Source organism: Miniopterus natalensis, chromosome 18 (genome assembly GCF_054644295.1).
Source record: "Miniopterus natalensis isolate mMinNat1 chromosome 18, mMinNat1.hap1, whole genome shotgun sequence".
Classification (NCBI taxonomy): Eukaryota; Metazoa; Chordata; class Mammalia; order Chiroptera; family Miniopteridae; genus Miniopterus; species Miniopterus natalensis.
This window is the reverse complement of record NC_142098.1, coordinates 16,967,789-16,989,946: the sequence shown is the minus strand read 5'-3', so window position 1 is coordinate 16,989,946 and position 22,158 is coordinate 16,967,789. Positions and strand designations below refer to the sequence as shown.

The following is a 22,158-nucleotide window of genomic DNA, read 5'->3' as shown; positions in this document are numbered from 1 at the left end:
TACGAGCTATTCTAAGTAATCTGCATGTGTTAACTCATTTAATTCTCACAACAACCTGTTACTACCCTCAATCTCAGATGAGAAAACTGAGGCCCAAGGTAGCTCAGAACCTTGCCTGGAGCCACATGGCCAGTAAGTGGGAAAGCTGGGCTAGGAACTTGGGAAGTCTGGCTCCAGAGGCCACACTCTTAAGAGGTAGGCTACACTGCTTTTCTAAAATCTCCCCTAGAAATTCATTCCATATATGTGTGAATCTGAAAGCATACAATGATTTATGTCCAAGGATTATAACTGGGAATAATAAGAAACCATCTAAAAGTATAATAGGGGACTAGCTAAATAATTATGGTTCATCCATACTATGGAATGCTATGCAGCAATTCAGTTATGTCCCTTTGGAAAGCTGAATAATGATCCCCAAAAGATGTCCACACCCTCATCCCCAGGACCTACCTGTAAATGTCACTTTATATGACCAAAGGGACTTTGCTGGTATAATGAAACTAAGGATTTCAGGATGGGGAGATTAACCTGTCTTATCCAGGTGGGGCCAACGTAATTACAAGAGTCTTCATAAAAGGAAGGCAGGAGCTCTGAGCTGGTAGATGTGATGACGGAAGCATGAGGCTGAAGTAATATGAGGAAGAGGTTAGGAGCCAAGGAATGCCGCTGCCTCCAGAAACTGAAAAAGAGATGAAGCCCTGCTGACACCCTGACGTTAGCCTAGTGAGACTGATTTCAGACTACTGACCTCCAGAACTGTAAGATATTAAATTTGTGTTAAGATACTAAATTGGTAGAAATCTGTTACAGCAGCAACAGGAAAATAATTTATTTCCCAAAGAATACGGGCAAACACTCAAGAAACGTTAAGTAAAACAGTTCATATACAGTGTGGTCCACATTTTGATTTATATATATGTATCTATGTGCACAGGAAAAAAAGAACATGAAAAGATGTCAACCAAAGTGGTAATAATGGTTCTACATTTCAATAGTATGATTACAGGTAGTTATTTTCTTCTTGATCCTATTTATTTACATTTTTACAGAGTGTATGGTACACTTTATAATGAGATAAAACACATATTACTTAAATACCTTATAAACCTTTTAAAATAAATGTATAGAAAAATATTTTCTGGTAAGACAGTGACACAAAGATTCAAAATATTAAAATTTTAACTTTATATGTAATACAGTAGAGCTTAAAAGGGATCTACTGCCTACAAATTGTTAAATCTGTGTCTACCTCCTAAAGTAAGGCTAAGCTTTTAGCTAGTTCACTCTGAACAGGCTTATAATCTGCAGTATCATTTACACATAGGGGCCTAATTAGGGCTGTTACTGAATCCCACTAAGTGTTTACTGGATTTAATATCTATCAATTCTTTACATAGAAGACCTGGTTATCTTTCCATACAGAGGTAAGCTCTAAAATGGTATTTACATAATTATGGGTTTCCATAATTAAGTATAATTATGCCTCTAACAGAGGTATAATCAAAATATATTGGACATCAAATACTGAATGTAAACAACCAGTTCAAATAACACATGCCAAGAATAAGATTTAATGACACATTTGTAAAAGGAAGACAAAGTAGAGGAAATGTATTACTTGGGCAACCAACTAGTCTTGCTGACGGCTAATATTCCTTACAACTCTGAGATTCTTCCACTTTGCATTATGAAAGAATATCACTACAATTATAATTCTGGGTATAGCTAAAGTACATCTGAAATTATTTCTTTGCAAATAATTAAAAAACACAATTCAGGTGAGAGGAAATTACTTGTATCACCTGATAGTCATCTAATTATGCAGATATGCCTTGCTTTTTAAAAACCTTTACTGAAATAGCTCCAGAGAACACTGAATTGTGTTTAGGCCATGAAAGGGTGTCATTCGGTTCAATTAGAATTTGGCTATAAAATACCACTTCCGTAACTAACTGCATAGTTGGCTGTATTAGCATTGTTTAATAGGCTAGCATTTAAATGATGCCAGGCCACACTATCTTTAAAAATGTGTTCTTATGCCTGATTGAACCGGTTCCTCCTGGCACATTCTGTCCATTAGTAGGGTTTTTTTGGGGGGGGGGGGAGTAGGGGAGACACATATAATTCAGCCCAGAATCAATAGTGCCAAAGTTAAAAAATCTTGGTCTGCGCTCTCTTTCATTGCCTATTCTTTCACACACGTTGCTCCCGTCTCCTATTCTCTCTGTCCTGCAGCTCTCTAGTACCTGCTAGCCACATATGAGGCACCTCTAAACTCAGTCCTTTCCTCATTTTACTTAAAACTCATTTCCTAAAGCAAAAAGGCATTGTCAAGATTAATAAATCTAGTTAACAGATTCCTGCAGCACACCGAAACTGATGAGGAAAACAAAGAAAGAAAAATCATCTTAAGTCTCCTTTAACTACCTCCTAACCTGTGTCAGGCAAAACGAGGAAGAGGCCAAGGTACCCTACCCAAACACTGAGTTCAAGGTCTACCCTCCCGTTCTTAATATTTCTAGTCACCCAGAGTTAGAGTTCTCAAGTTTTTCCAATATAACCAACGCCTCAACTCTCTCCTAGTGCAAACCGGCAGTTGCAAATCTCTGCCCTCTCCCCCACATAAAAACACCCCTGCTTAAAGCACTAATGGGAGCTACATGCAGTTCACCTGTCTTCAGCCTTCCTAACTTTCGTTACTTTAATTATTCGTGTCACAAAAATAAAGAGGCAGCAAGGCAAAAAATATCTACCACCAGAATGATAGAAAATGGAATCAAAGAATACGTGAATTTGAATGCTAAAAACCTCTTGACTAGAAGAGATCCCATGGGTGCTTCAAAGGCTCTGCAAGCACTCTCTTAGAATTTCTCTTTTTTCATAGATACAAGCAACTCTTGATTATGACAGATGCTTGGGGAATGCAATGGAGAGAACTAGTAGTCAAGAGTCACACCCCCTAGCCCCCCCCCCCCTTCCAATGAAGGGCTCTGGCCATCTGCAACATACATGGGAACATAAAATAAAATAAAATCTTATTTGCAAAAGGTGTTCTGTATGAATAAATAAACAAAATGTTTTATAACCATTAAACAGAATATTATTGGGCCATAAAAAGGAATGGTGATACATGCTACAACATGGATGAACGTTGAAAACATTATGCTAAATTAAAGAAGCCAGACACAAAGGGCCACATAAGATTCCACCTGAATCTATTTAATATTTGGAAAAGACAAATCTAGCAAAACAGAAAGATTAGCGGTGATCTGGGGCTGGGGTTAGAAATAGGTAGTGACTACAAATGGGCACCAGAGATCTTTTGGAGGTGAAAGAAATGTTCTAAAAGTGGATTGTTGTGATGATTGCTGCACAATTCTAAATTTGACTTTTTTTTAAAGTCACTGAATAAGTACTTTAAAACAGGTGAATTTCACGGTATGTAAATTTTACCTTAACAAAGCTCTTACATTAAAAAAACTATACCCACACACAAACATATATATAAAATGGTTGCTGCAGGTAAAAAAAAGTTGGGAAGAATCACTGTTCTCTAGTCTCTCGTTTTTATACATATGCAAAATAAGACCTTGAAGTCAGAGAGCTACTTAGTAGCGTAGTTATGACTAAAGGGCCATAAAAAACTAAATTCTCCAGAGTTCACCTCAGATCTTATGCCACTCTATCCCACTTGGAAGTGTCTTAAAGTATAAATGTAAATACTGAACAACTTGCACACACAAATAGGCCAAGATACTCAGTGGCTCTAACAAAAACAAGGGGTAAACATCTTAATAAAAATGATGTTGTTCTGTAACAGTCTTAAGAAGCACATCACGACAGGGAAAGGCAAAACTTTAAGATCCTACAGGTCTGAAAGCATTCTGGTTCCGAGAGTAAACCCAAGAGCCTCAGGGGCCCAACTTGCCGACGAGTCTCTCACTCTGCTTTTCTGCAAATCAGCGGAGCAGTGTGTAGACTCCGCTAGGGCAAAGAACTGAGGTCATTTAAAATCTGATACCAGAACCCTTCTGGGAGCATATCTAGCACTATGGGCATGTTCGGAGGCTGAGGCTCAGAGCTGGGGATAGTGTTTCACTCCGTTAAAGCTTGTTTCACATAAAGAAAATGAAAAATGAAATTCAGCCAGCTATCACACCGTGTAAACCCGCAGAAAAGGCCGGGCAGAGAGACTAGCCGTTCAAGTCCAGGCCGGGTCTGGCGAGCTGAGGGGACTGTTAATTCCCTACCGCCCTGCACGCCGCGTAACCGGCGCCTCTAAACGCTCCGGTCGAGGGTCGCAGGGAGGGCCCAGCCACCACCGGCGCAGACCCCCCACCCTCCGGGCCTCGGAGGCACATCTAAACGGGCCGGCAGCCGCGCAGACCGGGAGAGGAGCGGCGCCTACGGGACCGGGCCGCCTGACGTACCTGCTGCTGCCTCAAGCTTGGGTCCGGGGGGCGCAGGATAACGGCGACCCCGGGGCGAACACGCCTCTGGTCTCCATTCCGGGCTGTTTACTACCAACTCTCGCGAGACTGCAGCATCAAGACGCGGAGACCGACGGCTGGGAACGCCAGCCCCGGCAGCCGCGCGTATCCTGCGTGGGGCCTGCGTGCGCGCTCTTGACGCCCAGTGCCGCCCGGCCCCAGCCGGGAGGACCGACGCCAGTCTCGCGACGTTTGAGGCCTTGGGGAGGGGGCGGGGCTGTAACCAATGGGGCGTGGCTGTCTCGCTGGAACCTACATGGTGCTGGGAGGAACCCACGGTAGGAGCGGCCCGGCGTGGGATGCGCTGGGCTTTGGGTCGGGATCTTGGAGGAAAGGCACTGGCACGAAAGCGTCCTTGTTGGCCCATGTCCTGCGCAGAACAAACCTGGCGGAACGGCCCCCGTGGCCAGCATTTGCTATAAACGCCTGAAGCTGTACTCCTGCTCACTGCCCGAGCGGGAGCCGGGCTCGGACGGCACCCCCACGCACCCACTCTGCAAACCTCTACCCATTTCACCCACGTGGCAGCCGAGACGCTGGAGAGTGGGTCAACCTGTGAGTCAGTCACCTGACTCCCACCCTGACAGGCGAAACTCCTGCCCCAAATCTTGTCTGCACCACTCCTGCCCCCTCTCCGCCTAGCCAGGACCACTAGTACCAATTGTTACCCTTTTTGAAGAAACAGGGATCAAAAGTGGGTGATTTAGATACTAGGGATCACAGACTGTTTTCTGTCTAAATGCTAAACTGGCCTGCACTTGGCACTGGGCACAACTGGGGGACTGAAAACGTTTTAGGTATGCTAATGAAAAATGATGTGCTATGTAGTCAGATAAAACTGCTTTATGTCTTGTTTGAACTTTCCACCGCAGCATGATAATGCTGAATGGGGCCAATATGACCAAAAGAATCACAGCGCTTCATCTTCCCTTTAACAAACTGATTTAATATAGTGGATAGAGAATCACCTGCGAGCTTTGTGATCTTGGGCAAACTGTACCTCTGTTCTTTTTACCTCACCTTCCTCATCCAAAAAAGATACTAATACCTACCTCATAGGAGGAGGGTTAAATAAAACATACAGAGCTTGAGTCATACATGTTCAATAAACAGTGGTGGTTACCTCTAGACCAGTCCACACCTAAGTACCCCCCTCCCCCCATTTGAGATCCTCAAAGTTAAGCGCACACTCCCTGCTGCCACCATTAATGCACCTGATCTTAAACTTAACTGCTCTAATTTGGGGTAAACGGATCTTGTCCAGGGTTCTTTTAACAGCCCTTTGCTATTGAATACACAACCCAACTGTTAGGGGCTGAGATAAGCTAGTGAACTGCAAACATCCTTGTCATGTGACATTGAAGCCCCAAAATAGGGAAGAGAGGAATGCTGCCAGCTCCTGAGAACCCTATAAACTGAAGGGAGCCTGGACATGAGACAGATGGCTGGGAAATCTACCAAGAAGGGCGGAGAGCCACAGGATCCTGGTGTCCTGGTTTTCCACCACTCCAGGTTCTATAATAACTTCCTACACCCATGCTTCATGTGTGTAATAAAGCATTCACAATTCCATGGAAGGTAAATCTTTATTCAAACTAAATACATTTTAAAGAACAACAGCTTAGCCAATACTGAGACAGAGACATGGAGAGACTGTACTTGATTTCAGAGGGCACACAATGTCAAAGATGGAGGATACCACCTAAACCCTCTGGTTCCCAAATGTGACAAGATTTAAAATGACGTGAGGTTAAAACAGAGCAAAACAAGAAGACTCCTACTGAGCTATCTCTCCTTGCTGTCTCCCTGTTCTTCCCACTCTTTCTTGACCCCACTACAACCTACCTTTCATCCCCACCAATCAATGAAATGGCACCAATCAATGATCATGGCAAAACTGCCAGTGATCGCCACGTTGCCAAAATCAACGATCAAAATCAACCTTCATCTTACCCAATCTGGAGAATGAGATGAAGAAATCAACTTAGTTTTTTCAAAAGACATGCTTATGTACAATTTTCTTGCTGAATTACCAGCTCTTAATGAAGTGCATCCACAGGTGTTCAAAGTTTTTGCAATTTTTAAATCATTGTTCTATGGGGGGGGAGATGAATCTCTCATTCCAGACAACCTATTTACAAATATATGGAGCAAAACCTCTTCCAAAGGAAGCAGCAACCACTTTCATTGTTAAATTTTCAGTTCACAGATTGTTCAAAGGGTCTTATTTCCCACATTCTTAATAAGAAACCCCATCTACAGTGGCGCAATTATGACTCTAAAATGAGCTCTGGAAAAAGGTATTTTATGAAAGACAAAACCTAACGAAGATTCTTGGCTTTGACCTTTCACTAACTTTGCACCAAAGAGCTTATTTATATATGTTCTACCAAGTAGGGAATTTTAAAACATCACTGACATGGTTTACGTATTCTCATCATGTAACAGTGTTTCAATACCTAATCTATAAGACATTGCTGTCCCACATAACACCTTAGGTAGAAATATGGTATTTTTTACATAAAGTTGCTACTACTTATTACATGTCAAAGTTCAGGTCAATGTGGCATGAAGTCAATTTTTTTCTAGTCTTAATAACTATAAAATAATTGTTGGGTGAGGGAAAATGCCAAAGGCTTCTAAGTTAACTCCATCAGAACCTTCAGTGCTATGTAGTGCCGCTAGTGTGTACGTTTCCACTGAACTGTCTTACTCTTATGTGATGAAGGCCTGATCTGTAAGTGGAAGAGCTTCTGAACTGAGTCCAAATCACATCTGGAAATGCTGAGGCAATGTCACTGGCAAAATTGTGGGTATAACATCAAAGCAGGCTTAGGCCTACTCATAATGGAACATTATCTCAGGAGAAAACAATTCCATAAAAGTCCTGGTTTCCAGTTTACTAGCTTCTGCATCAGTGTCCCAGTATTAAACTCCAAGTTTTTACTTTGCACATATTGTCATATTCATAGTGATTTACAACTGCCAAAGCACTAGGTATGTAGTCCTCAAAATGTTCATCTTTATAGGACCTGAACCAAAAACATTTCACAGTAGGTTTCAATGTTAGCCCATATTGTGGGGGGTTGTACATAATTATCTTCACACTAATAAAAGTATTCACTATAATGCATAAATTAATTACAAGAACTAACTTATTTCAACAGATACAATACATATCACACATATTTGTCCACATTTTAACTACTATTCCATAAATACTTGTTTATACCAATAATCTACTGGAATGTAATGTTACATAGAAAAGTGTATGAAAACCAGATATAACAAGCTCTAAAGGGCTAAATTTCAGTTATAAAATGGGTCATAGGCTGAGAAATCACTACTTGTCCACAATAATTCTAAATCAAGAGATTACTGACAATCACTACGTGTCCAAATCTAGGAATGAATTCATTCCATGGTAGATTAAAAAAAACCACAGAATGTTGTAAGTAATATTATACACGGCAAGCCTATAGCTCAAAAGTGGGTAAGCTCCTTTAGTATGAAGAGGAATAATCTAGAATTTTAATACCCTGTAAGGTTCCACATTAAACCATCTAAACAAAAAAAAAATTTTTTTAAGTAACTTACCCATAACGTTCCCCAGATGCACACAACATCCATACATATATGGTTCTCTAATGAATTACCAGTTGAAAGCAGCATTTTCATACATGGATAGTCAAACAGAGCTATACAATATTAACACACACAGAGTTCTAATGCTAATCATACCAACAATCTTATAAAATAACACTTAGAGTCTTTCCTGATGAACATTTGGAAACCAATACTATAATTCATCTACTGAAATAATTTCCCTTAAAAAGCAACATCTGAAATTATAAGAAGTGACAAGTCCTGTTACAAGTATATTTCAGTATCAGATTGCTGTAGCTCCTAGAACAACATAAATCACTCAACTTTTGAAGAGCTTAGGGAAAAAAGCATCGAAATTTAGGTTTCCTCAATCAGTTCTTGTGCACGCCTCAAGTCATTATTTACTCTGTGCCATCCATGTGGCCCTTGAGGTTTTTCCACAGCATTCTCTAAAGTATTATGTTTGCTTTGCAAATGATGAGCCAATAGTATGCTAAATAAGCAGTAATAAAAGAAAATACAGAAGATAAATTAAATGTGTTCTTCCAAATGTCAGAATACTGTAGGTTCCCATGAGTTGACAAAACTTCCCAAACCATCATCCAGTTTCATGGTTTGCAGGATAAGGCCTCCTTTCGTAAAGAACGATTGAGAATATTTGCTCCCCACACCCAGAGCCACTCAGGCATATACTGTGCAAAAAGAAACTAAAAATGAAAGAGAAAAAGGTTATAAGATTAGAACCCAAAGCCAATGGCACTGAATGTACAGATCAGCATCTGATTTAATCCAACAAATATCACTGATCATTTAAATACAAAGATGGAAAAAGACCTTAGGTGCTACTGTACTTAGCACATACTTTTGCATAAGACCCTTATGTTAGACCTATGGGAAGAAACATTACCACCACCTAGCCACCCCCTTTGTCTAACTTTTGTCTAATAGGGATGGACAGACCTACATGTAGTAATAGGATTCCATCTTTAAGTGATATGAATAATATGTTAATTTGCTTAATTTGGTTAAGAATTACAAACTCCTTCCAGAAGAAAGGCAGCCGAAATAGATAAAGGCATGCATGGTTAGTACTATGTGAGAAAACAGGAGAGGGAGAGAGAGATAGAAACATTAATGATGAGAGAGTCATTGATCAAACCCGCAACCCGGGCATATGCCCTGACCGGAAATCGAACCCTGATCGCCTGGATCCCAGGTCGACGCTCAACCGCTGAGCCACGCCCGGCCGGGCTAAAATGTTGGTGTTTTATAAATGCAGTCAAAATATCTACTGCATCTAAACATGAATCTTTATTTTATCTTCACTTCTCGGGAAACTTCACGGTCAGTGGCTTTGAAAATTATTTTAGGTTTCTCTGCTTTTCTCCAGTAATTAAGGACCTGGAAATAACCGCTTAAATAAAACTACTTCTTATTAAAGAAACTTTTAGCCAAAACTTTTGACAAAAGCAAAAATTCACTGTTGATTTACTTATCTATTTATTTGGTATTGGTAAAGTTGATAATCTTTATTGCAGAGTCCCCAAAATACCTGCTGGTAACTTAAGAAAACTACATATTAAAGGAAAAAGAATTCTAAACTAGGGTACATCCACTTACTATGCCAGATAAAGAGACACATGTCTTTTATAATAAATCATTATGAGTTCTCTAATACTTAGAATCAAATTTTCAAATATTTAGCAAAGTTACTCTTTAAAATACTCAAGACCCAAGTCTTTGTCATGCCTGAAGAATAAACTTTAAAAAAAAAAATTCTTTGCTTCCTAAACAAGTAAGTCCAAGAATATACTGAGATTACTGAGATATGTGACAACTATGTTACATAAAATATAGACCTATTTTGTGGTTTTATGACTTTGGATCACCCTGTTGACTTAGAGTCCTCTCAAGCATTACTAGAATATTTTTACTCTGAAATTCCCATCTAAGTTCTTAATATTTTTATACTGCTACCATCTACTTATATTAAAGGAGCATATTTCATCTCTCTGGTGTCAAGAAGACTGAATTTTTTAATGTTCTTAATATAATAATTCCACAAAAGAAAATTCAGTGTCTTAACCAGAACTATTAAGAGTGTCCGGTTTAAGAATCAAAATTTGCAATTCTCATCTTTCAGCCTTAGGCTTCAGTAAGATTCCCATGTATCATTTAGAAAGGTTTAAGATGCACTAACCTAATTACAAGAGTGAATGCATGCTATTACCTGGATAGAATGGGACCAGTATCCTGTGGTCCTTTTCGAAATGCCAAGGGTAGAAACGGCATGATGTGCATATACTTTTGGTGAAGGCACCAGCCACGGGCACTTGTGCAGAAAGCTGCCAGGGGCAGTCATGCTGGTAGCCACGTAAAACGGGATTAGACTCTGTACAAAGATTCCTTTGGGAGCATATTCATACTGCAACGCCCTGCTGAAGTGGTCTAAATAAGCCTGTGAAAATGGAGTGGAGGAAAAGGCTTTTAATGTTCTGGAACTTGAAAGGAAATTCAGAAGATGAAGCTTGCTTATTACCATTTCAGGAAAAAAATACAGCATAAGCAAACATGAGTTGCTGACAAAGAGCTCAACAAAGTGGGCCAGCCCATTGTAACAAATGTCCCATTGCATTATGATTTCATTTCTGATCAAGAATACATTACCTTAGAAGCAGAAAAGGCAGCCAGCTGAGGAGTTGGTTTGCAGCAGGAGCCAGAGGAGATAGTGACGACAGCGCCTTTCTTCCTCTCCACCATCCCCGGTAACACTATGTGGACCATCAAACTAGCAGCAGCAATGTTCACATTGATGATGTCCCAGAGTTTGTCCTCGGACACCTGAGTAAAATACTGAGGGTAGGGATAAAACACGCCCACGTTATTTACCAAGATGCCAATGTCTTTGTCTTTCAAGGCTTCTCGAATTGGGTCGTAGATCTCCCGGCCGTTGCTGAAGTCGGCCACTATGATATCGGTTTCCACTTTGTAGGTGTCAGCGATGTCTTTAGCAACCATCTGCAACTTCTCTTGGTTCCGACTAATCAAGATGATATTGAGACCACGGCTTGCTAACTCTTCTGCATAGGCTCTTCCAATCCCATCTGTTGCACCTACAATATATAACCAGGAAAAGTGAGCATACTCATTTCATGGTGAGATCTTTAAAATGAACCTTAAGTACCCCATTTCAAATTTCTGGGCTTTAATCAAAGAAAGAATCGCACTAGAAGTAAAGCGAGTTCTAATACTGATCAGTCAAGCATGTCATTATGTGAATGATACATACTAGTCAAACACTCTCCCAGACACCCCAACAGGTAGACAAAGAGTTGTTTTACATTCACCACATTGATGATGAGGCTTAGTAGGAAACTGTTTTCAAACATATATCTGGCTTGAATAAATGCCAGGAGATACTTTCCTGGGAAACGATACATTAAAATGATATTTAAAATAAGGAAAGCATTTCTGAAAGTGGTGAGTTTGTACGGACAATTTCAAAACATAGAGCAAAAAGGAAAGCAAGGTGTAGGAAGGTGAGGCTGGAGCAATACTGAGAATAAGAAAGAGCAGTCAGGACAAAAATCAAAGGAAAATTCTTCCAAGTTGATAGTAATAAGAAAATGTGAACATAATCATAACAGAAGTAATGTTTTATTTTTTATCAGCAAGTTCTCATATAATCTAGTAACTCCTTGAATAATACACACAACTTAAAATACAAACAGGAAAGATTAATTCTATTTTAAATTAGACAAGAATTGAAATCCCATTTCTTACCACTCACGACAGCCCATCTTCCATATTGCTTGATCAGATCTGCTCTGCTCACCAGGCGAGGGACAAAGTGCAGCCTAATCAGGCTGTAAAAGTCACAGATGACGGTGATACTTTTTCTGGCTGTATACCAGGCTCCAACCAAGGCTAGAGCTTCCATGTAGCAATTGCACGACCTGGCGATTTCCCTATACAAGAGGTAGAAGTTGTCGACGGCAGCCATGGCAGCCTGCAGGAAAGGGAAAGAGAGGCGTTCTTTGCTCAGTAAGTTAAAGGAACATGCATAGTCTGAGTGAAGAAAACCATCTGAGGAAATGAGAACTGAATAATTTTGCATTCATATAATAGTAATAGTTCAAATTCATATAGCCCATGGATCCAGGAAATTTACAATCTCATTAACATTTGTAGTTTATAAAGTTCTTTTCTTCCAAGGAGATTAGCCAACGCAACTACCAAGAGTTACCAAATGCCTACTAAAATTCAGGCACTGTGCTACATGTTGTGGATACAGAGATAAACACAATATGCTGTGCCCTAAAAAAGCTCCAAGCTCAGTATAATGACTGCAGAGACTTTAATTCATGTAACAGATGAGAGGGATGTTTATTTCTTTGCTTCATTCATAATGAGCAGGTGCAGAGGGCTTACTGCCCATGTAGACACAAAGTAGAAACAGAATATTAAGTACATGGCCTTGGCTGCAAAGAGCTTACAATCCATTTGAGACAAAACTAAGCTGTGACAAACTTTCACATAAATAGTATCCATAAACGTATATTTAAAAAGAAATACTCCCCAAACTTGAATGGTTTTCTCAAATGACAATGGGGTAAGCACTCCTCCATCTTACCAGGTTAATTTGCACCCCACTATCTCTGACTGGCACCTTATGTTTGAGGAAAGAAAAGTCCAGCCTGGCTGGGCGTGGCTCAGCGGCTGAGTATCGATCTAGGATCCAGGAGATCGGGGTTCGATTCCCGGTCGGGGCACATGCCCGGGTTGCGGGCTAGGCAGCCGATCAATGACTCTCTCATCATTGATGTTCCTGTCTCTCTCTCCCCCTCCTTTCCTCTCTCTGAAATCAATAAAGATATATTTAAAAAAAGAAAAAGAAAAAGTCCAATATAACTCTTTTAAGTATCCACATAGCAAACATTTACTAAGCACCTACTATATTCCATGTACTGTGACAGTTGCTAAGGAGTCAAAGATGAATTAAATCACTGTACCTCGGAGAAAAGACAGACATTTAACAAAACAGTTTTAAATGCCAGATGAACTAGTGCACATGTGCCTGCAATCAGAGACAACCCTTCAGGGGTAGACAAAGACGAACATGACCAAGGCTGATGAGCTTCATCCTATACTGGGCCTGGGGGCCGCTGACCCAACTGTGCACTATCGAAAAGGGACAAAATATCAAACAGACCAGAATAGACTACAATTAAACTACAGAGGGCTGAGATACACAAGAACAAGGATATAGTGTTTATTATATAAAAGAAAAATTGATTTTAAGCCAACATATATGTACATAAAACTTCTGAGATTAGTTTCCTTTATAGAAATCCCATAAAAAAGAAAAAAAAAATCCCGAAACTAAGAAAATACCCAAAAATAGCAAAACTTGACAACATAAGCTTAAGGAAGAACGAGTAAATTCCCTCTACGCTACCACAATATGGGCTCAACCAGTTCTCAACTAAGCTGGAGGAAATACCACAAATGAAATAAGTTTATATAAGAATGACACCACATTGTGATTAAAAGGAACACAAAATAATTAAAAACTATTAAATATACATTATATGTTGAATATTAACACTTCTAGTCCTAATTACAAATCAACAAAACATACAAAGGAAACATGATAGAAAACTGAATAGATAGGCAGTAGGATTCTTAAATGCCTCACAATAAGGATATAATCTCTTATCAAATAAAACGTTTTACATTGCTACCATGTTACTAATTAAGTAGATATGGCATTAAGTAAGTTAAAAATGTTTTTTTCTAATAACAACATAGAAAATGACTGAAGTTGGGCCACCTTATTTCCAATAGGTAAAATGCTATATACTAGGGATGTGTTCATAGAAACTTACCTCCTACAATAAGAATGCCAAGATTGATCATGAAGAGAAAACATTATAAGTTTTATTAAGTGCACAAACCAAATACTTAAAAACAATTAAGTCTCCTTTGGGGTAAATTTTCTTCATGGACCCCTGGCTAAGATTTCCTAAAATACGAAGTACCAAGATCAATGAAGCTTGGACTGAAGATGCCTTTCTTTTCCTGATCAATCTGCCAAACAAACAGGCAATAATACTCCTTGTTGCTCTCAAATCCTCTGAAATACATTTAAAGTTAGGATCATTTGTCTCGAAACTGTTTATTCTTTTTCTGCTGTGCATGCATGCCTCTCAAAGTTCCCAGACAGTAGAGAGGAGGGAATGACGTGCCACCCCTTTTCAAGGGTTCCTTGCTCTGCCATCTCAATACACAGCTAAGTCCCTGCTGAGGCAGGTAGCTGACTGGATGTGCCCCTGACCTGGCATGGAGGTCCTGAATAGTATTAACAGCAAGATTCCCAAATAAATAACCAAAACATGAATTTCTTCTAAGAAAGAACATAAAAACTGAGATTCCATGTTAAACCATCCTAAGTTGGGAGTTCCTGAAATAACGTTTTAAAGAGTACAAATACAGCTCCGTGAGAGGAAAAAGTAAATGCAAAAATAATCACTTTTATGCACTAGTACTTTTCAAACAAAATTAGAAATAACAAAACTATGACATAAAAACTAAATACTTGAAATATTAAATCTTTTCTTCTAAATAACAGGTGGGAGTATATCTAAGATGTTAAAGCAATGTTTTCAGTGAAAAATTAAATACCACATATCAAAATCTAATGGGTTATAACCACAGCAATACTGTGGGGAAGGCAATTGTACAAAGTGTATATGACAAGGTTCTAGCTAAACAGGAAGAGGTCTGATATGCCTCAGGGAATGACCTCATACTAATGCGAAACTCAATTTCTCCCACTCAAATACAATTTTTTCAAGAATTTGAAAGATGCCTGACTACAAAGGAGTCTCACAATTTTTCTGCTCTAGTCATTAACTACCCTGGTTTTCCTCTTACCTTCTCTGCCAGTTCTGGGCCTTCTTAAGGCTCAGTCTCTTTTTAAGGCCAATCTGTGAACAAAACCAACACAAAACACATTCCTTTCTTTTGCCCTCATAGCTCATCTGGGAAAATTTTATATAAAACTAAGATGAAAGATTTTTAAAATTAAGAAAACATAAAAAGTCTTATGTCATAAATTCCTGTATGTGTGTGTACACACGAGCGCAGCAAAGCATTTCCTCATCTAATAATAAGAAAGGCACCAAAAGCACCTGTCTGGTGAAAGGCCTGGCTGGAATGGCAACCTGTTTCTGCACCTTTTTTCTTAAGGAACATTTCATCAAATGGGACAAACCTGTTCAAATAGCTCAGAGAGAGATGGTGGTCGGCAGACACCGGGCGCTCAGGACACAATCTGCAGGAAGAGGCCGCAGCCCAGAGGCGGAGGAGGCAGACATGGCCATCCTCCCCCTATCTCCCGGTGTCCACCTGGACTTTCCCCTGGGCCCTATCTTTCTCTTTGCAAACCACCTTCCTGTGTCCCACCTGCAGGGCACCTGAACTTCCACACACAGCCGCCACCTGGCATCTCTATTCCAATTCCTGGCAGAGGTTCTGACTGGCCCCCTGAGCTCCGGCATCCAGCACTTATCTAATCAGCTGGCAGAGGTGCAGGGAGGAAGTATCCTGTGGTATTTGGAACAGCATTTGAATGGGGTCAGGTGCTGTAAGAATGAAGAAATGAAAAGAAACTCTGGTACACCTTTTCCCTCTCCTTCTGCCCCAGACACTGCGTTATAATTTCTGTTTCTGAACCACCCCCGGGACTTCCTCTAGGGCTGAGGCCAAATCTTACTCCTCTGTTTCTCCAGTACCTTCCATAACCCCTGACATAGAGCAGGAGCTCAACAGATGCTTCTTGCATTAAACTATACTACCCAGTCTCTGCTCAGCCCCCAGGCTGTTTTTCCCACCTAGATCTCAGTCTCCACACACCATCTTGTTCCCCCACTCCAGAGGGTACTACCAAACAAACTACTTTGATCCTTTACAGAAAGAAAAACCTCATGTGCAAAATCCACCAGGGACCTCCTGCTAAGGTCCAGCAGGAGAGATGCAACAACATGGGGTGAATTGAGAACAGTGCTGTCAAGGGGATTCAACCCGACTGGCCCCGCTTCTGAACACTACCTATTCAATTCCCCTTCACCATCTTGGGCAGGGAGAGAATACCATTACCATATTTTAACATTATAGTTCCACCATAGACAAATACCTTAAACATCTATTATCATTGTTATATTTTTTAAACATCACAGAGAATCAGAGGGCTGACAGCGTTCTAGGTCTGGTCTTCAGCCCTTAGGAAGAAGCCGATGGGGCTTGCTGTGGAAGTCAGCTGGCAGTAGTGGAGGTGGCTGTAGTAACGTGGGCACGAAGTGAGGAGTCCTGAACCCTGGTCCATCCAAATGGGGAGGAAGCAAGGCTGCATTGAGAGCACCTGGCTTTGTGATTGATTCCTTGCTGCTCCTCAGACACACCATTTTCACACATCTGTTCACACCGTGATGGACCAAAATGGAAAATAACAGGAAATTATAAACTCCTTATATTCCCTCACTCTTCTTCCCCACCCTTAAGTACATGATGGGAAAAAAATGTCTTTTTAATTAAAGAAGAAATCAGGACTTCCCCCAAAGCCACTAAATTCCAGGAAAGCTCATGGAAACAGTTTTAAAAGAGTATATTACACATCTAAGTCTAGAAGCTGACCACGATATATACGAGCTACATTTAACTTGCTTTGGGGGTTTGACTAGTTAATTTCTCTGTGGATAGGTTATTAGTCTAAAACTTAGGGAAATCCATTATTTAGAAGGCAACACTAAATCACGGTAAAGTTCTGGTCCCTGTACAACCTACTTTAAAAGTTATTATAGAGCTTTGTTTTCTTGCCTCTACAGAAAACTAAAACATCAAGAGAAACAGTAAAACAGTAAGGAAAATCATGAGTAGGAAAATAGTAAGTCAGTACAGGTCCCCAAATAGAAAAGCAATGGTCCCTACTATCTGTGAGGCATTTTCTACTTGGATAAGGTGGTACTCATCAGGGCTAGTTCATCGAACACTCAAAGGTCTCTTAAGGAAACTGTGCACTTCGGGTGTTTATGATGTCAATGCAGGTTTATCTTTGGTGAAAAGGTGCCATTCTCATAAGTGATACTGATAATGGGGGAGGCTCTGCATGTGTGGGAGAAGGGGCATAGGAAAAACCTCTATGCCTTCCTCTCGATTTTATTGTAAACCTAAAACTGCTCCAAAAAAGTCTTAAAAAACCTTAAAAAAACCTTGAAGATAACATTACAACTATAAAAGTATCATGGGAAAATTATGGTCAAAGCTATAAGGAGCAAAGTCACCTCCTCAAAGCACAACTGCTGTGGCCTGTAACACTCTCCTGACCTACAGTTTAGCTGACTCAAGCAAATCTACTACAGGCACACCTCAGAAACATTGTGGGTTCAGTTCCACCATATGCCTATATAAAAATCTTCAGGCATCAAGAGTTCTGGGGAAAGTGTCCGGGCTGAAACACAGACATCACCAGGCTATCCAAATAAATGACACCTGGGAGAATGGTAAAAGAACATAAGACAGATTGGCCAAAATAGGGAGAAGACAAAGCAAGGTGTTGTGGTCATCTGAATAATGGCCCTCCAAGATGCCCACAGCCTAATTCTCAAACCTCATAAATATGCCACTTTATGTAGCAACGGGGACTCTGCAGGTGTGATTAAGTTAAGGATCCTGAGATGGGGAGATTATCCTGTATTATCCGGGTGGGTCTAATGTGACCACACTTACCCTTATTAAAGGGAGGAAGATGGAGAGAGGTGTCACAGGTCAAGGAATGCAGGCACCTCTATAAGGGGGCAAAGGCAAGGAAATGGATTCTCCCCTGGAGCCTACGAAGTGACACAGCCCTGTTGACACCTTGACTTTAGCCCAGTGAGACTGATTTCAGACTTCTGGCCTCCAGAACTGTAAGAGAACAAATCTGTGTTGTTTTAAGCCACGAAATTTGCAGTTGTTACAGCAGCCATAGAAAATTAAGATGGATGGATGGACAGACGGATGGACCAACAGTCAGTCTAATTTTTAGGACAGTAAAGAGACAAGTTGAAAATCCTCTAACACCCTTTAACCCAAAATCTGCAAGTGTATTCAGGAGCCAGAAAGTAGCCTCAGAAATTCCTCTGATCTTCAATTGACTGGGGCAGACCTGAGGTGGTCGTCACCATCCTCATCAACAGCCGGCATTTTAAAACTTTTCAGTAAGGCGCCAGGGCTTGGACTTTATTTTCATTAACTTTTTAAAAATAGGAATCTTACTTCCTTCACACAGTCTGAATCTGCCTTGCTCTCAGCACTCAAATTTCATCTGTCCTTCTAAGAGCAGCTCAAGTCCCATTCCTTCTCCACAGTTCCACCCCAGCACTCACGGACAAGCACCAATGACACGCCAGGCCCTGAGGGTAAACCGGAGGCCAACACACCTCTTCCCTTTCCTTCCTAGTTCATGTTGGGGAATCCCAACTCTGAGTTCCCCTCCCTCTCTTACCCACATGGCACCCACCACACTGCTCTGCATTCTTCTTGTGTTTAACTTGTCTCTACCTTGGTTCTCCACCTAGAGCACAGGCCTCTTGAGGGCAGGAAATTAACTTTTCTGTAATTTAAAAAAATTGAACAATACACACAGAAGTTGTAAAGCATTATGCACAGTTCAAAGAACAATAAAACTCCCACACAGTTACCCTGCTTCACAAATAAAGCCAGTCACAGAAGCCTTGTTTGCCTCTTCCCTCATCACATTCTCTTCTGCCATCCTGCAGGGAACCTCCCTCCTAAATTCTGGCATGACCATGTCCTTGGTTTTGTTTGTTTGTTTTTTTAATAGTTGTATCCCAGTGTGGATTCTGAAATAATTGTACTGTATTCCATTTTGCCAGGTTTTGAACTTTATATAAAGGAATCATACTGCATGTATTCTTTGGTGACTTGTTTCTTTCACTCAATATTGTTTTCGAGACTCATCCGTACTCCTGAAGCTGTAGGTTACACTTTCACTGCTGCACACTATCTCATAGTACAAATACACTATATTCATATATCCATTCTACTGCTGATGGGCATTTGGGTTGTTTTGTTGGTTTATACTTTACAATTATAATCAGTGGTGCCACAGACATTTTTATGCACATCTCCTGGGCACGTGTGTAAGTTTCTCAAAGAGATAAACCTAAGAGTCAAATTGCTAGGCCATAAGACACCCATGTATTCAGTAGACACTGCCAAAGTGGCTGAACCAATCTGCACACCCTTCAATAGCAAGTGTGAGTTCACGCTGCCTCTTTCTCAATGGCTGGCAATGTCTAACAGTTCACCTTCTGCCCATAGGGTATTGTGAAATGAGATCTTACTATGGTTTTAATTTACATTTCCTGATTACTAATAAGGCTGACTGGCATTCTTCTAATGATTATGTGCTGTGTCTTATTTATGAAATGCCTATTCCTAACTTTTGCTTTATTTATACTGTGTCTTTTTGTTTCAGAATTGTAAGAATTCTTTCTATATTCTAGATACCAGTTCTCAGTATGTTTTGTCTCTTTATAGTGCACTCAATAAACTGAATGTCTTAATTTTAATGTAGTCAAATTTATCAATCTGTATGGTTTGTGCTTATGTTTTATTTCAGAAATCCTGTCTTAGCCCCAGGTTATAAAGATATTTTTCTATATTACTTTCTAAAAGTTTTCCCAGTTTTGTTTTTTGGATTTAAGTCTTTAATCCTCCTGAGGCTTTGTGAAGGTGTGAGGCTGGGATCAGATTCATCTTTAATATTCCTCCTCTGGACCTGGCATGGTACTATGTATACAATATTTATTTAATAAATAGAAATAATTACTGCTTTGTATTCGAAGCTCAAATTTCACTCTTGAGGAGAAAAAAAAAAACTTAAGAAGCTTCTCAAATTTTGTGTTAGCACTTTGACAAAGTTATTATTGATGTATCATGACTTTTTGGAATTTCCTTACCATCTTTTGCCAATTTTTAGTAGACTGCTAAACTGAATTAATGGGAAGCTGAGTAGAAGCTGAGTTAAGTGCTCATCCAAGATCCAATACTCCTCAGTTTCAGATTTCCATTTGTGAAGTAAGAATCAAAATTAACAGCATTTATTCCTAGGTATATACCTAAGATAACTAAAAACTTAACGCTCACACAAAAACTTGCCATGTTCATAGCAGCACTATTCACAATAGCTAAAAAGTGAAAACCCAAATGTCCAGCAAGAGATGAACAGATAAACCAAATGTGGTCTATCCACACAACAGATAAAAAGCATGAAGTGCTGACACACACTACAACCTGGACAAGCCTTGAAAACATGATGCTGAATGAAAGAAGCCAGACAGAAAAGGCCAAATCATGATTCCATTTATATGAAATGTCCAGAACAGGCAAATCCACAGAGACAGGAAGTAGATTAGGGTTGCCAGGGGACAGTGAGTGGAAACCAGGGAGTGACTGCTAATGGGGTGGGATTTCTTTGAGAGATGGAATGTTCTGGAATTAAATAGTGGTGATGGCTGCACACTGAATATTCTTCTATGAAAAGTATACTTTTAAGTGGCTAAAATGGTAAATTTATGCTATGTAACTTTTACCTCAATTAAAAAACAATACCATGCCCCTAGACTATTACTGTAGTGATTAAAACCACACACTGAAAAGACTTCCTGGATTCAAATCTGGGATCCCCATGTAAAAGCTGTGTATCTTGGGTGAGGAAGTTAAGTTACTTCACCTCTGAGCTTTCCTTACATCACCTATAAACATGGGGATAATAGTTCCCACCTAAGATTATAATGAGAATTAAATGAGGCCATACACATAAAGCACTTAGAACAGTGACTGGGACACAAGTGATCAATTAACCTTAGCTATTATTCATTATAATTCAGTGTTCAATGTTAGCTATTGGCTATTTGTGGTGAGTTAAAACTGAGAGCTGGCTTTATGCAAAAGACTCTAAGTGCTTTATTCCCATCAGCTCACTTATTCTCTCATCAACCTTATAAGGCAGTGTTATAATCCTCCCCAGTTTACAGATGGGAAAACAGGTTTACAGAGGTAAAGTGACATACCCAGGACCCCGCAGCTAAGAAGTGGACGGTGGGAATTCAGATCAAGGTCTAAGTCCAGACTCTGGCTGACAGCCCCATTGAGGGACCCCCAGGTGGGCCTCCTGCTGGCATCACCAAGGGCCGCGGGGCTTGCTGGGCAGTGTCTGGGCTGCACGACCCTTTGCACCGGGGCAGCCTCACTAGTCTCCAGAACCCCTCCCCTCCAGCACCTGTCAGCACCGACGCTTCGGGACCTGGTGGTGCCCTTTCTTCGAGCGCTACCTTATTCTGAATTACTTCTAATTCATAACAAAGACGAAAACAAATCCCACTCAAACCAAATCCTTTGGTAATGAGAATAAAGAAGAACGGACAAGGGATGACTTTTCAGAGCTTCACGGCGAGCACTCGGGTCGGGGTCTGGGGGAGCGGTGGGCCCCGCGCTGGGGGTGGGTGGGGCCCTAGAGCGGACGGGTCCTGGGGGGAGGGGACGGGCCCAGCAGAGAGCGACCTCCGGGGTGCAACGCCCGGACGGAGTTGGGGAAGGGCGTTGTGGGGTTGGGGACACGGGTCTGGAGGGTGAGGTGCTGGGGCCGAGGGTCTAAGGTAAGGAAGGGAAGAAGGAGTCCGAGGTGCGGACAGCGCAGAGGAACACCGGTCCCGGGGGGCGTGGTGGGGTGCGAAGGGAGAAGCGGGCCAAGGCCCCGCAGACGCCAAGGCGCACGAGGCGGTCCTGGGGCCCCGGGTCGGGCACGGAGGGGGGGGTGCGCCATACCTGCACAGGTGGCGCAGTCTCCGAGCCGCTCCCACCGGACCCTCGTGACCGCCGCCCCCGTCGCCGCCGCCGCAGCTGCCGCGGGCCGCCTTCCCACGTGATTCGCGCAGGCTCCGGAGGGGGCGGGGCCATGGCGAGGCCCGCCCCTGGCGTCCGGAAGTGCCGGTCT

The 22,158-nt window shown here is 41.2% G+C and overlaps 2 protein-coding genes across 3 annotated transcripts in view; both read right to left on the bottom strand.

The window, feature by feature from the left end:
- Positions 1 to 4,579, bottom strand: part of MBTPS1 (membrane bound transcription factor peptidase, site 1) — a 49,999-nt gene extending 45,420 nt beyond the window's left edge. The window contains exon 1 of the mRNA XM_087827230.1: positions 4,434 to 4,579. The gene's annotated coding sequence lies outside the window, so the exon portion shown is untranslated. The remainder of the gene's footprint in view (positions 1 to 4,433) is intronic.
- Positions 4,580 to 6,060: 1,481 nt separating this feature from the next.
- Positions 6,061 to 22,052, bottom strand: HSDL1 (hydroxysteroid dehydrogenase like 1). Of its 2 annotated transcripts, none has more exons than XM_016197061.2 (5): positions 21,990 to 22,052; positions 11,883 to 12,108; positions 10,767 to 11,212; positions 10,330 to 10,557; positions 6,061 to 8,806 (listed from the first exon to the last, which is right to left on the bottom strand). In XM_016197061.2, the coding sequence occupies exons 2-5, from the start codon at positions 12,100 to 12,102 to the stop codon at positions 8,708 to 8,710; spliced, it is 993 nt and encodes a 330-aa protein (XP_016052547.1). In that variant the 5' UTR covers positions 12,103 to 12,108; positions 21,990 to 22,052; the 3' UTR covers positions 6,061 to 8,707. The 2 variants fall into 2 exon arrangements, with proteins under 2 accessions (XP_016052547.1, XP_016052539.1); XM_016197053.2 differs by lacking the exon at positions 21,990 to 22,052 and adding an exon at positions 16,297 to 16,479.
- Between the last annotated feature and the right edge of the window lie 106 nt (positions 22,053 to 22,158).